Raw genomic sequence first — 12,770 nt, 5'->3', positions numbered from 1 at the left:
ACTCATTTCCTTAATATATGTTAAGGACATTATCAATTGAACCTACAAGCCCAAATGACTATATTTTGTGCATTTAGATGGCGAGTTATGTTCCTTTCAATTCTTAATAGGTTATAACAATATCGATTTGAATAATTTCTGTCTTGCAAATTGGCAAAAAAAAAAAACTGTGGAGACATGAAAGAAAAGGAAAATTAGGTTACTTAATTGATTTTAATATACATATACGTATATGTGTGCGTGTATTAGAAAGTGTTAGTAAAAAAAGAGTGTAAGGAGAAAATGTGTAGATTGAAATAAGCTCACCCTTTACTTTAAGATTGATTATGACTTCGGTTGTGAGTAGGTTTGATGTGATTATGTTGAGAATTGAGATTCTTAGAGCTGAAAAAAAATTATTGAAACTTCTTTTCGTAATGTAATCAAACTTCTGTCAACTTTTAAAAACCATTTTATTACAATTTATAATATACTATTTTAGTTATTTAAAAAAAAATTGATAATAAATATATCGACATGGAAGCATGAGTCTGAGTCCACCCCATCACAATGGATTATTATTACTGTTACTAGCTCCAATGTATGTTTAATATAACTTATCTAATGGAGAAAAATATTTATTCCATCTAATAAATTAATTTAAAAGTTTTTAGCAGTGTTTGGAGTGCATCTTGAGTAGAGCTTTTAAAAATTAAAAAAGTTATTTTATCTGTATTAACAAAATTTTAGATTTTTAGGAGTATAGATTATAGAGTTTATTTATTGTTAAATTATTTAAAGCTCCATTTTGTATAACTTTTTAAATATATCTTATTAATAGAGCTTTCAGCCAAAAAAAAAAAAATTAGTTGTTTTGTTGTTAATGCGAGCTTTTATTAAAAATTATAAAATTACTTTGATAGACAAGCTTTTTAAAGATATGTTATGAAAGAAATGAAATAACATTGTCAAATGAGTAAAAGATATTTTAGATATTTTAACATTTAAAAAAATCATCCTCTAATCCCAAAGCCCGAAATAACTTGTTTAATTTCCAAAAATTATATTAAAAAATCAAACAACAATAAAAAATTTGGAAAGAACTTATTGGACTAAATAAGTCATCAAAGCAAGCACTAAAACATTCGTAATTTATTTCACAGTTTTATTTCATTTATTTCATAATATAATTTCAAAAAATTTATTTATTGAAATAATTTTACAATATTTAGTAAAAGCTCTCATTGATAATTAAACAATTAAAATATTTTTAGTAAAAACTCTACTTAAATAAATTTTTTATTTAAAAAATTATACTAAATGAGATCTTAATACACAAAATAAAGTGAGAATAATACTAATACTAATATTGGCCTTAAAAAAAAAACTAATATTGTGAATAAATGATATGTCTATTCAATTTAGGTGTCGATCGGAATTTGGCGGATGAAACTTGTAATGACAACTAATGTTTAGGGCAAGGTGGTCCAAGGAATGTTCCCTCCGCAACCGCTAGGCATGTGCTAAAGCTCAATGCCTACTCACTCACTCGTAAATCATGCATTAATAATAATAAGAAGAAGAAGATATTTTACTTTTTACAAAAAATAAAAATAAAATAATGAAAAAGCTAACGCGCACCGTGTTACTAAAACGGTGAGCTTTCAATGCCTCTTTAAGGCTCCGTTCGCTCTCTTCTGCAGTTTTACGGTTTGGAGCAGCACTGGAACAAAAGTTTCATTCGGATCTGACACTCAACAGTGACAGCTCGCTCACTTATGAAGTTCTTACATTTCTTGCAATCAAGCAAATTCATGATCTAAACCTGAAAAAGATCAATCGACGCCTTTATTTTTCGTTGTTCTTTTACAAAATAAAATGGGAGTAACAATCGAGAGTTCCGTTTGGGAACCGAGTCCTTTTCTGTATATATTTATATTTCTCTCATGCTTTTTCTCTATTTTCCTTCTTCCGAGCAAATCTTCTTCTTCTTCTTCTTCTTCTCTATTCGATCACTCAAACTCCTCATCCTTCGTTCCCTTTCAGCGTAACTTCCTCCTCCTCTTCTCCCTCGCTTCAGGTAACTTTATAATTGCTTTTTTTTTTTTTTGAAATTACGCTTTGATATTAGGCTCTGTTTGGCTGCGAGTTCATGTGAAATCGGATTCCTTTTTTCTTAGTGATGGAGGGCTTGTGGTCGGTGTTTGGAGAGTACGAATTGGTTTATTATGGTGTGGCCAAGGAACAAATGATGTTGTTACTGTGTGCTGGATTCTCGGCTGCGCTCTTTGTCGGTAGCTTTCTAGGCATGATCTCTGATTTGATGTAAGTTAAACTTGTCTTTATTTATCGCTTGTATGGCACAGTTATCAGTTACGCACTAAGTAATACATGATCAAAAATATTGCATTGCGTGTTTCGGTGTCGCACTCGATGAATTGACTGATATGAAATTAGAATGGAAGCAGAGGAAAAAGAATTATGTGGAAGGCTTTTATTGTTTTGTGTTTGTTCTTGAAACTTCCTATATTTTATTAGTTATTTATTGCATAGAAGACAGAGTGAGTTGTGCGTGTGTTTAAATGGTTGGGTATTTGTGATGGACCATATTAAAGTTAAAATACCGGTTGTTTAGTCCTTTTAATGCTGAAATTTCTGTTTAATTGCTTTGTTTATTGGAAATCAAACTGGAACTGTGAGATAAATTGAGAGGTTATTTGTCTTGCACTCCGCTAACATCTTTATAGCATATTGTTTCTTATGTTCAAATTCCAGACTTCTCTGAACTCTAACAAAATTGATATTTATGTGCATGTCCAAAGAGGTCAAAAGAAAGTCTGTTTGATATTCTTCATCCTACACCTCTTTGTTGGAGTATGGAAAAGTATTACAGCGCATCCTAGTGTCTGGGTTGCAAATATCTGCCTGTCACTTGCCTCCTCAATATTCTCGTTTAATTTTGAGACATGGGTGGCTATTGAACATGAAAAGGTTTGTGTTAATAAACTTTCTGCTCTTTTCTCCTGCATTTGATATGGACACATGATTTTGGCTCATGATTTGTCCCATGTTGATTTACTTTTGACTTTTATCTAGCTATTGCATTCCTCAAATTGCCCTTGTACAATTTGAGGCCTATATGTGTTACATTACTTATATATAGAGAATTCTCCCTTTGCTTAAGTGATGATCTTCTGAATAATTTCTCTTTGCAGCAAGGGCAGAGGCAAGATATTTTGAGTGACACATTTTGGCTAATGACTTTCTTTGAGTCGGCAGCCCTAATTGGAGGTCAGGTGCTCGCAAACTGGCTAGTGGGTATTGATGTGAAAAAAGGCGTAGTACCTTCTTCCACGGCATCTGTCTTCCTGTCAATATTAGGAATCATCTGTGTTAGCAGAGGATGGACTGAAAATCCGAAAATGGCATTTGATGATTATAGAACTTCCTTCTTTACATATATTTTTGGTGGTAAGGGTTTGGTTTTACTGTAAGCTTTGTCTTTTGTAATCTACACAATGCAAACTCATAGTTGTCACACGATTTTGCCTGGACAGTTTATCAGTTCTTATTTAATCTTTATGGACATGGTTCATTTGAACAGCAAGGGATATCAAATTTGTTTAAGTTTGTGTTATTTCTTCCATGATTGAAATGAACATTTTCTGGAGTTGCTGCTTCCTTACTGCTCTTATTGCACTATTAATGAAGGTTTATTTTTTCAATCTATAGATATCTCTTTGCTGCTCATCCTACCAATGATTAAACAAATCCAATTGGTTTTTCTTGTTTTCTTTGCTTTTATAGTAGAAATGAGAGGGAATACCTCGTAGTTTAATCCCGAAAGTTGTGGCAATGTATTTGATTGTTGTAGCAACATAAAAATTGCCTTTTTAGTCCAGAGGATTGATTGTGTCTGATGTTACATCATTATCTGATTATTTAAATTCGTCACCCTTTATGAATCCACAAATTTTGGCATGAAATTGTCAGTGTATTGAAGTAATTACCTTGCAAAGTTTTCTTTTATATCTGAAAAAGACTAGTTTTCTAAATTTTAGTGGGTACAAGGGATGCTAAAGTGCCTCTTCATGTTATTCTTAATTTACCATGATTCTTGGATGCACATGTTGAATGGTAATCCAACCTGATTCTGTTTCAATTAAGTGCCAACATGGCATTCCCAGAGTTCCTAAAGAATTTTATGGATGCTTATTAAAATCATACAGGATTGCTTATTATCTACTTTAGAGTTTTATTTCCATACACTTTTGGATTAAATACCTACTTGTGTCATGAGAAGTTTTCATCTTCGCTAAACTTTTTATTATTAACAGATAAAAGGATATGGCTCTTGGTTTTGGCTCAAGCTTGCCTTCAGTTCTCCATTGCCCTATTCTGGATTCTGTGGGCTCCTACATTGGTGGTATGATCATGCCTCTAATTTGAAAAACTGGAAAATTGCTACTGACTTTTGATTTATTTAGTGCTTCTTGAAGCTTGGAAAATTTAGGCAATGGCTAGCCCTTAAGTCTTTTTATAACATTTGATTGGTGGAACCTAAATATCATTAGAAAAATCTACAAATTAGGATATTGGCTGCAATTCTTTAATCAGGATAATAATTTAATTTCCATGAAATTTCAGCACCATGATACTTAAACAGCAGTTAGATGCCCCCAAAAGTAAAGAACCAGCATCTTGCACCGGTTCAAATTTAACATGTCAAAATTCTTCAGCTACCGCAAAATGTTAATGAGAATCTGAATTCTGAAACATGCAAACCTGATGTCCGAGAATGAAGTCAACCATTTGTAGAGAGTCCCTTCCCCCCCCCAATCTTTTAGTAACCTTCTATCTTATTTTATTTTATTTTTCCTGCAACATTATACATTACAATATGAAAAAATGGTTAAATGAATCATTAATATAATTGAGACATCATTGATAAAAGGGTTAAGTAAAAGTGAAGATAGTGATCTGCTGATATGTGAATTATTTTATTCATGTGACTTTAGGCTGATGGGCGAGAAGTGCATCTTGGGTTGATATTCCCATCTTTGCTTGGTGCAAGAATGTTAGGAAGCACGGTATTTCCATGGCTCATTAGTGGACCATCATCTTTTCGAACTGAGGATTGCTTATTATATGCATTTGTTGTACTCGGCTTTGTCTTCTCTATAATAGCATATGATTATCAGGTATTGATAGCATGAATCTCATGAATTCAGATTTACTCTCAGATTTATCTTTTCTGATTTCTGACACTAGTAAGTAAAATTTTACATGATTTATTGGTGCTTTACAGGAAATAGGAATCTTAGTTGCACTATTCTGCTTGTTTCATGCTTGTGTCGGCTTGATTCTACCTTCGCTTGCAAGATTGAGGACCATGTATGTTGAATAAATGCTTTTTCTTTTTGTGACATTCTGAGTTATCTTTTGAGTTGTTATTATTTGATGCCTTTGCTTTTTCATTATGTTCACAGGTATGTGCCAAATGAGTTGCGTGGAGGGATGATAAGCCTTTCGCTTGCTCCTGCGAATGCAGCAATTCTGCTTTTCCTATTGCTGGTGCGTGTCTCGGACTAAGACATTTCATTATAACAATCATGGCTTGAGTAAAATATGTGTGGGTTAATGTTTTTTGGCTGGTTAATCGGTTTAATTTTACTAGCATATTGCATTAGGTTGGCTTTGCTGATAAACCTAAACCAACCCAACTGCTGTGAAAATAATATACAAGGACATGTGTCAATTAATAAACCTGTCTGTTTTAACCTTTTTCTTGATGCTCATGGTAGAAAATTCATTATGTTTTATTATATTTTTTTATTTATGTAATATTAATATTAAATTTGGTTTTAAGCCCAATCAAATCAACTCAACCCAACCCAACCCAGTTATTTAAGGGTTGGTTGACTTTTCTCTAACCTGATAAAATACAGGTTGAATTGGATTGGCCTTGTAATTGTTGCCAAACCTGCTGAATGGAAGGTCATACCTCAGCCGTTGATTGTGCACTTGGACATGATTGAGGCCCGGCTTGGTATTAAGGTCGGGCAGTTGTAGTTTTTAAGCCATGGCATTAAAGTGTTTGTTAAACACTTGCTGCTATAGTTTGGAAGCTAAGTTGATTTGATCCCACACTTTTATAACAAAAAACCTATAATATCTTTATTATTTTTGTCAAATTTATTATTTAAAAGTTATAGTGACTACACGCTAAACTTTTATTTCATAATTACAGCTTTATTTTCCATGGCAGATATGGCTTAAAACCTACAACATTTCAATACCAAATAGGGTCTAAATCTATCCTTGGCTGAGTTTATTTGTTACAGTATAGCATTGGTTCTTAAATTTTTCCAACTATGTGAGCTCTGAGACGTGCCTTGGTAATGTTGCAGCGGGGCTTCTATCGGAACATTGAGAATGCAGCAATGGTAGCATTTGCAGCCCTTGGGCTGTTCATAGCAGCCGGGTGTATGCATGTGTTGAAGCGGTGGGGAAAGCAACCATACCAAAACTGGCACAAACTGTGATGTTATTACCCCCATCGTGTTTGTAGCTCAGAGTGAATTCTTGGCATCTGTCTTCTATCACCTATTTGATCGACAAGTGAAATCCAAAAGTCTTGCCTTCTAATTTTAACGGAAGTATACAAGAGGGAATTTTATTTTAGAAGAGGAATGATATTATGAAGCCAAGAAGTTCAGCTTTGATAATTGCTAAAGCTAGGTTCCTAGCCTCGTAGATGTTTGTTGCATAGAGACAAGGAGTTTATTGATGAGTTATTTTTTGGTCAATGAATTCAAATACAAGATATACATTCTCAGAAAGAACAGCAACTTAGCAGCTAAGACAGAAGGCTGGCCTAAATAATAGATTTTTGAGTTATAGAAAAAAGCTTGCCCCTGATTAGGTGAAGAATATTTTGATGTGTATAGTCGGTAATCGCTGCAAGCGATCGGCTATGAGAAGCTATATCTCTCAAGTGTTTGGAGAAAATGCAGCAGGTGGACCTGGAAGTCCTTGGGATTCTAAATATTAGTTTCAGAGGATCCATGGTATGTATAATTCAATTCAAAACATTAAATTGATATATTAATTCTTTCACTGAGGTTAACTTTTTTATTCTGTAGCATAGTCTGCACTACCTCAGATTTGCAATAATAAGTGTTTGTCCTGTATTGTAGCTTTCTGTGCTTTCAACATTATATCATAGCGTAAGTAAAAGATAAGCATATACTCTTTGGAGCACCAACAGTGAAATTTTTTGTTGGGAATATTCATCTAATAGCAGACTATCGTCCATTGCCATAATTGTTTGCGGAACATTGACATGCTATGCTCTTGGAACTATGACCATGCCATTAGCACTGCATCTTAATCTATTAATAAGTAGTGTTTTTATTGCATTAAATTAAATGGTAGATGCCAGAAGTGAGCGGCTTTTCCATTCGGATGCTGGGATTGAAACAAAATTTTTTCAATTATGCACCAATCAATATACAAATAGTTAATCATATTGTTCTTGATCTCTAATCCACTTTGTAGCCACCCATTTCTCCCCTTTGACTACCGGACAGCTTCCGTGAATTGATGTCTGCAAAAAGCAACCCACAAATTATGATACCATTTATAATTTATTCAATGACTGCTATCACTTTAAACAAAAGACGTGAAATACTATTTTGAATTAGCATCACTCATAAGTACCAATCAAAAAAGAAAGTAACACGTTTTGGAATTATTTGAACTAGTTAATTTCGTTCACATTAGACTACATCCCTTATGCTTTCTATTTAATAAGTTCCGATATGAAGATAAATAAAGGAATACATACTGGATCAATGGTACCATTCGGTAACAACGAGTAGAATAGAAGTCCGTCCCCTTGGCGGGGCTTCACTTTCAAGCCAATGCATTTTTGGTAATCATAGCTTCCATCCGCGTTCATGCCATTCTATGAACCAACAGCGGATTTCCTATAGTTATTCAAAGAACACGATTGACCAAAAGTGGAGACACAGCAGAAATGTTGATTTTACCTCAAATGGAAACATGGTTTCTCCACCTTCTTCTAAATCTGTTAAATACACCAAGAAAGAAGCAACCTGTGTGATCGTTAGCATCGCTACTATTATTGTTGTTGGGAAACTTTAAATCAGTAATTAACATCGTTGTAATCAAGTATTAAGTCATACAAATTACAGATTTTAATGAAAAACTTCTGTACATCCCACCCCGACACATGTTTTCATAGAGTATTCAAATAAGTAAATGTTATCATAGGAGATGCAGCGGTGGCTTCTTACAAATTGCATTTGGGAAGAGCAGCAGATACTTCAGTAGGTAGTACCCCTTTATGTTTGCATTTGATACAAATTACTGGCTCAAGTGCTTGTTTATATTTGCATGCACAGGCACGTGTGGCATGTTGACTTTTATGTATGTTATATAAATCATAAACTCAATGTTAATGCACTGGAAAAAAAGAAAAAAATGAAATTACCCTTTGGCTCTTCTGTGGGCCGTATTCCTGGGGATCAAATGCGTCATAATGAGAATTATACTTCTGCCCAATCTTATATCGCAATATATTGAATGCCTGAAACACGGTGATTCCTCAAACAAATTTAATATTGCGCTGAAATGAAAGGTCTACTAGCTCAATGAAAGTCACAAATCAATTGAATACCACAACTGTCTAAGCTTCAATATCTCAAAAAGTTTGGTCGAACTTCAGGGGTAAAAGCTGTTGTATAACACACTTCAAACGCAGAAGGTAAAAACAAAATATTTCATTAAAGAAATTGAACATGACCTGTTTCAACCTGCAATTTCTATTAAATTTAAGGTATATATGCATGACTGGAGTTAAATCCAGAGTCAGAAATGAAAATTAAAAAACTACAGATTAAGTCATGAACCACTCCCAACAGCTTAAAGAAAACAAGTATGAGAATATTGCAATCTGCTAATCAAATTTGCATGTATTCCTATTCAACTGCAAAAGAATATTAAGAGGTTTCAGAAAAGTTTAATTTAAAGTTGATAAACTTCACAAGAAATAATACCTCCCCATTAATCCTAGGCAGCATTGTGACCTTTGCAATCTTTTCCTCAATGAGATCCAAAGTCCCACTTTCGTCTTCAGCTGCTGAAATAAACACGCCAGAGCTGTTTGACAAGATAGAGTAACTTACACTAACATAACTTAAAGATTAAAAAGAACTGGTTTTTACAGCATATTTGCAGGAAAAATCCGCTAAGCAGGAAACTATACTGCCAGATGCATGCTACATATCAGTAAAATCCGCTCACATGAGTGTGTAGGGATTCAGTTTCCAATTATGCTATGCTCAAAAAAGATAAAAGCCAGTTCTCTTGTATCAACCCAGGATATTTTACCAGTTGAACAAATTAGCATCACTATGCTGGTGCATTAAGTTGAAATACAAGATTCTTTAATACTAATTGAGATGGTAACAGATACAAGTTCAGTCCTTACTCCAGACTTTCATATAAAATACATGATTGGAATAACTTAGGGTCACCGAAACAGCCCCTGGAGTTATGCTATTGACTTCATAAAATATACATCATTTTATACTGAAACAAAGACAATAGGCATGCACATAGGACATACCTTGTTCTAATTCCCTGAGTGTTGTCAACAGTTTCTCCCTTTCGCAAAGCCAAGGTTGATGGTCTAAGGTTCAACTTGGCCATATTGATTATGCTTTTGCATTGTTCTGGGGTAGCAAAATTAGGGAAATATAAAGCACGTGGCATCCAGCTCAGAACCTGTATCAGGTAGGTAAAAGATAGAAAAGGAGCATATTTTCAGAATGGTTGTGGTTAATTAATAATATATTTCAAGATTAAATTTTAAATGAAATAATATATTTTTCTTTTATTTATTAATATATTTTTTAACCCAAATTCAACCTGTGAGCAAGTGCTTCCAGATCAATCCAAAATTATTCTCTCGGCAAAAAGTTTTTCGTTTATTATTGAAAATGAACGTAATTAAACTACCACTCATACCACAACAATCACTGTTTCTTGTGACAAAAGCATCAAGTTATCACTTGAGATCTATAACTGCCTTGTTAAATAAATCCAGTATTTCCAAACATCCAAAATAATTAGATTACTGTCATCATCAATCAGAAAACACTGGAATAAAAAAAAAATGAATAAAGAAATAAACGGATATAAACTAAAAAAAGGGAAGAAGAAGAAGACAGAACCTGAAAGGGAATATTCGTAACAGAGTCATCGCCAGCCTGTCCATGCGGCATCCATTCGTATTCATCTTTCACCGACTCTACCACTCTCGCACTCGGCCTAGCCACGGTTACGTCCTGCCAATAAATTAGAGAATATATAATCAACTGCAAAATTAAATTAATTTTCCGAAAAAGAAACAAAATAAGTCATATTGCATTATATATATAATCCAGAGACATTATACACAGAGGATACCGTGCAATTCAGAAAATTATCGGAAATCTTGCAGATCTAATAACAGTATTTGAAAAACCTGAGAGAGGAGAGAGGAACCGAGGAGACCAGCGAGGAAAAAGAACAAGCAAGCGAGGAAGACGAAAGGTAACTCAATCTTCGACTTCAAGCTCCAATTTGCTTTATTGGATTTGCCGCCTTTCATCCTGTTTCTCGAGTCAAAATCTCTGGAATAATGATGAATGCAAAAGAGTAAATAATTAAATGATTGCTTGACGATGCAGCAATTTGCAAAATGTACATATAGTAGTAAGCAGGACGCGGCGGGAATGTTTTCAACGGAGAGAGGGGCGCTTGTGTTGAATTACCAAAATGTCACGAGATTCGGTAATAAATGGATTCCACAGAAAATCTAGGGGTGGGTGGATTTTGTTTTGTCTGTCTTCATTTACTTTTGTTATATGCACTACTACAACAACAACGGTCAACACTACACTGTTTCTGATTCTTTTCTGTTTTTACCCAACCCTTTTTATTTCCCCCCCCCCTTTTTTTTTTTGAGTCCACGGCAATTTTTATTTCTTATGAAAAATTTTTTATTTTAATTTAAGTTAGTGGCACGATTTAAACTAGGATGACATTTTGTAAGGCATCTGAACCCAAGTTAGAATAGCCAGCCGGGACAATCCTTAGGGTCCATCTCAATGCAATCTAATTAACCATCCCCACAGTAACCCATCAAAGGAATGGCAACCGATTCTTTCAGACCCAAAAGTTATTAAAGCAAAAAAAAAAAAAAATCTAATAATTCAATCATGTAACGAATGCCTTCTCACACAATTAACTCAACTTCATGAATCGGAAAACCTGAGGACTGTGCTCTCAGATTTCCTGTCGTAAAGTAACACCTCGAGCTCTGCTATGCCGAACTCTTTTTAACAAAGACTAAATTTGAGTTGTCGGGCCTAGCTGGAATCCATTAATCAACAATTCTCTAAGGACAGAATGAGTGGGCATTAAGGAGATACTGTCAAAATGTTTTTGTCATTTACGTTGATTAATAACTAACTGGACTCGTGCAGAGATAGTGCCAGTGTCACATCAACTGGGTTGACTGCTGTGTTGGACAAGCGATAAAGAATATTGTTTATCAAACTTAAAATGATTGGATGAATTGTTCAGCGTTTCGTTCATTGGCGAGATTCAGAGATTGTTAATTCGAGTTCGGTAACGATATTTGAAAAAACAAGAAAAGAGAAGTTGCGTGTCGAAGAACTGTGCGAAGAAACCAAACAAGCAACAGTAATTAGGATAACATTTGCTTTACCTGACGCGTTTGAGCCCGTTCCTGAGTCAAGTCCTAAACTAAGCATTTATTAGTATTTTGGAATCCATACCATTACCTTTAATTACCCCGTCCCCGTGCCGTCTGATTCACTTTACATGGTAATGTCCTTGGTCATTACCGGGACTCGGAGGGAGTTACTTTCAACTTTCGGAAGATAAAATTAGACTCGTGTGATACTTTAGATCACACATACACCTCAACAATCCAACTCATTCATTTGAGATTTGACAGTAGTAATTATGTCATTGCCAAAAACTCTTTCAGGATATTGTACCCTAGAATTGTTGATACTTCCTAATTCCTATTTAAGTATTTATTCATGGCTAAAAATGATTTCGTTTCAAGATTAATTATGAGAATTTTTAAACAAACAAAATATGATACAAAATTCCAGTGACATGACTATTGCATTCGCCATTTGAAAGATCTCTATAATATATTAGCAACGTTAAACAAGAAAATTAAACAAGGGTGAAGAGAGAAAAAGAATAATTGAAGTTATTGCTAATTACAATTATACACACTATGGATCTACTACTTTCTAGTTATTTAGGAGCCTCCTAAAAATATCTTTAATTCTACACTAACTCATATTCATTAAATTTGAGATAATTGATTTATTAAAATTAAATATTTAATATTTTCTAATATTTTCTCTCTACGTATAAACCCACCCTAAAACTTTCTCCCTCTATATTTTCTCTCTCCATTTACACTTGTTCCCCCCCCCCCCCCAAACTCCGGTGTTATCTTCTCTGTTTTTTTTTTAATCCCTCACCTTTTTATTTTTTATTTTTTTTACTCTCTTCTAAATTCGCAGAAGATTTGGTGTGTTTTTATACTTCTATATATATTGCCACAATTCGAATCCGTCAAAATCTTCTTTATACAATCTGCTAGTAGCAGTGTGAGATTGTACGTCCGTTCATCCACACATCATCCTTATCCAATCCTTGTGGGAAGCACG

The 12,770-nt window shown here is 34.1% G+C and overlaps 2 protein-coding genes across 2 annotated transcripts; one reads left to right on the top strand and one right to left on the bottom strand.

Annotated features, from left to right (window-relative positions):
• The first annotated feature begins 1,605 nt into the window (after positions 1 to 1,605).
• LOC18035826 lies at positions 1,606 to 7,075 on the top strand. Its single transcript, XM_006425984.2, has 9 exons — positions 1,606 to 2,059; positions 2,160 to 2,304; positions 2,802 to 2,970; positions 3,195 to 3,450; positions 4,317 to 4,405; positions 4,998 to 5,180; positions 5,288 to 5,373; positions 5,469 to 5,553; positions 6,390 to 7,075. The coding sequence occupies exons 1-9, from the start codon at positions 1,858 to 1,860 to the stop codon at positions 6,522 to 6,524; spliced, it is 1,350 nt and encodes a 449-aa protein (XP_006426047.1). The 5' UTR covers positions 1,606 to 1,857; the 3' UTR covers positions 6,525 to 7,075.
• A 173-nt stretch (positions 7,076 to 7,248) lies between these two features.
• Positions 7,249 to 10,801, bottom strand: LOC18035727 (probable prolyl 4-hydroxylase 9). Its single transcript, XM_006425983.2, has 8 exons — positions 10,535 to 10,801; positions 10,242 to 10,355; positions 9,635 to 9,792; positions 9,063 to 9,165; positions 8,498 to 8,593; positions 8,034 to 8,099; positions 7,829 to 7,948; positions 7,249 to 7,588 (listed from the first exon to the last, which is right to left on the bottom strand). Exons 1-8 carry the CDS (start codon positions 10,658 to 10,660, stop codon positions 7,502 to 7,504), a joined length of 870 nt encoding a protein of 289 aa, XP_006426046.1. The 5' UTR covers positions 10,661 to 10,801; the 3' UTR covers positions 7,249 to 7,501.
• Positions 10,802 to 12,770: the final 1,969 nt, after the last annotated feature.

This window comes from Citrus clementina, unplaced genomic scaffold, assembly GCF_000493195.1.
Source record: "Citrus clementina cultivar Clemenules unplaced genomic scaffold, Citrus_clementina_v1.0 scaffold_7, whole genome shotgun sequence".
Taxonomy (NCBI): Eukaryota; Viridiplantae; Streptophyta; class Magnoliopsida; order Sapindales; family Rutaceae; genus Citrus; species Citrus x clementina.
This window is presented reverse-complemented; position numbering and strand designations above follow the sequence as displayed.

What these genes read in the sequence shown, in the direction of transcription:
- LOC18035826 (XM_006425984.2), top strand. Translation starts at nt 1,858, where the DNA reads ATGGGAGTAACAATCGAGAGTTCCGTTTGGGAACCGAGTCCTTTTCTG. An exon ending in CCTCTTCTCCCTCGCTTCAG is followed by an intron (nt 2,060 to 2,159) that starts GTAACTTTATAA and finishes CTTTTTTCTTAG; the next exon opens with TGATGGAGGGCTTGTGGTCG. An exon ending in GGCATGATCTCTGATTTGAT is followed by an intron (nt 2,305 to 2,801) that starts GTAAGTTAAACT and finishes GCATGTCCAAAG; the next exon opens with AGGTCAAAAGAAAGTCTGTT.
- LOC18035727 (XM_006425983.2), bottom strand. Translation starts at nt 10,660, where the DNA reads ATGAAAGGCGGCAAATCCAATAAAGCAAATTGGAGCTTGAAGTCGAAG. An exon ending in GTTCCTCTCTCCTCTCTCAG is followed by an intron (nt 10,356 to 10,534) that starts GTTTTTCAAATA and finishes ATTTATTGGCAG; the next exon opens with GACGTAACCGTGGCTAGGCC. An exon ending in TTACGAATATTCCCTTTCAG is followed by an intron (nt 9,793 to 10,241) that starts GTTCTGTCTTCT and finishes TACCTGATACAG; the next exon opens with GTTCTGAGCTGGATGCCACG.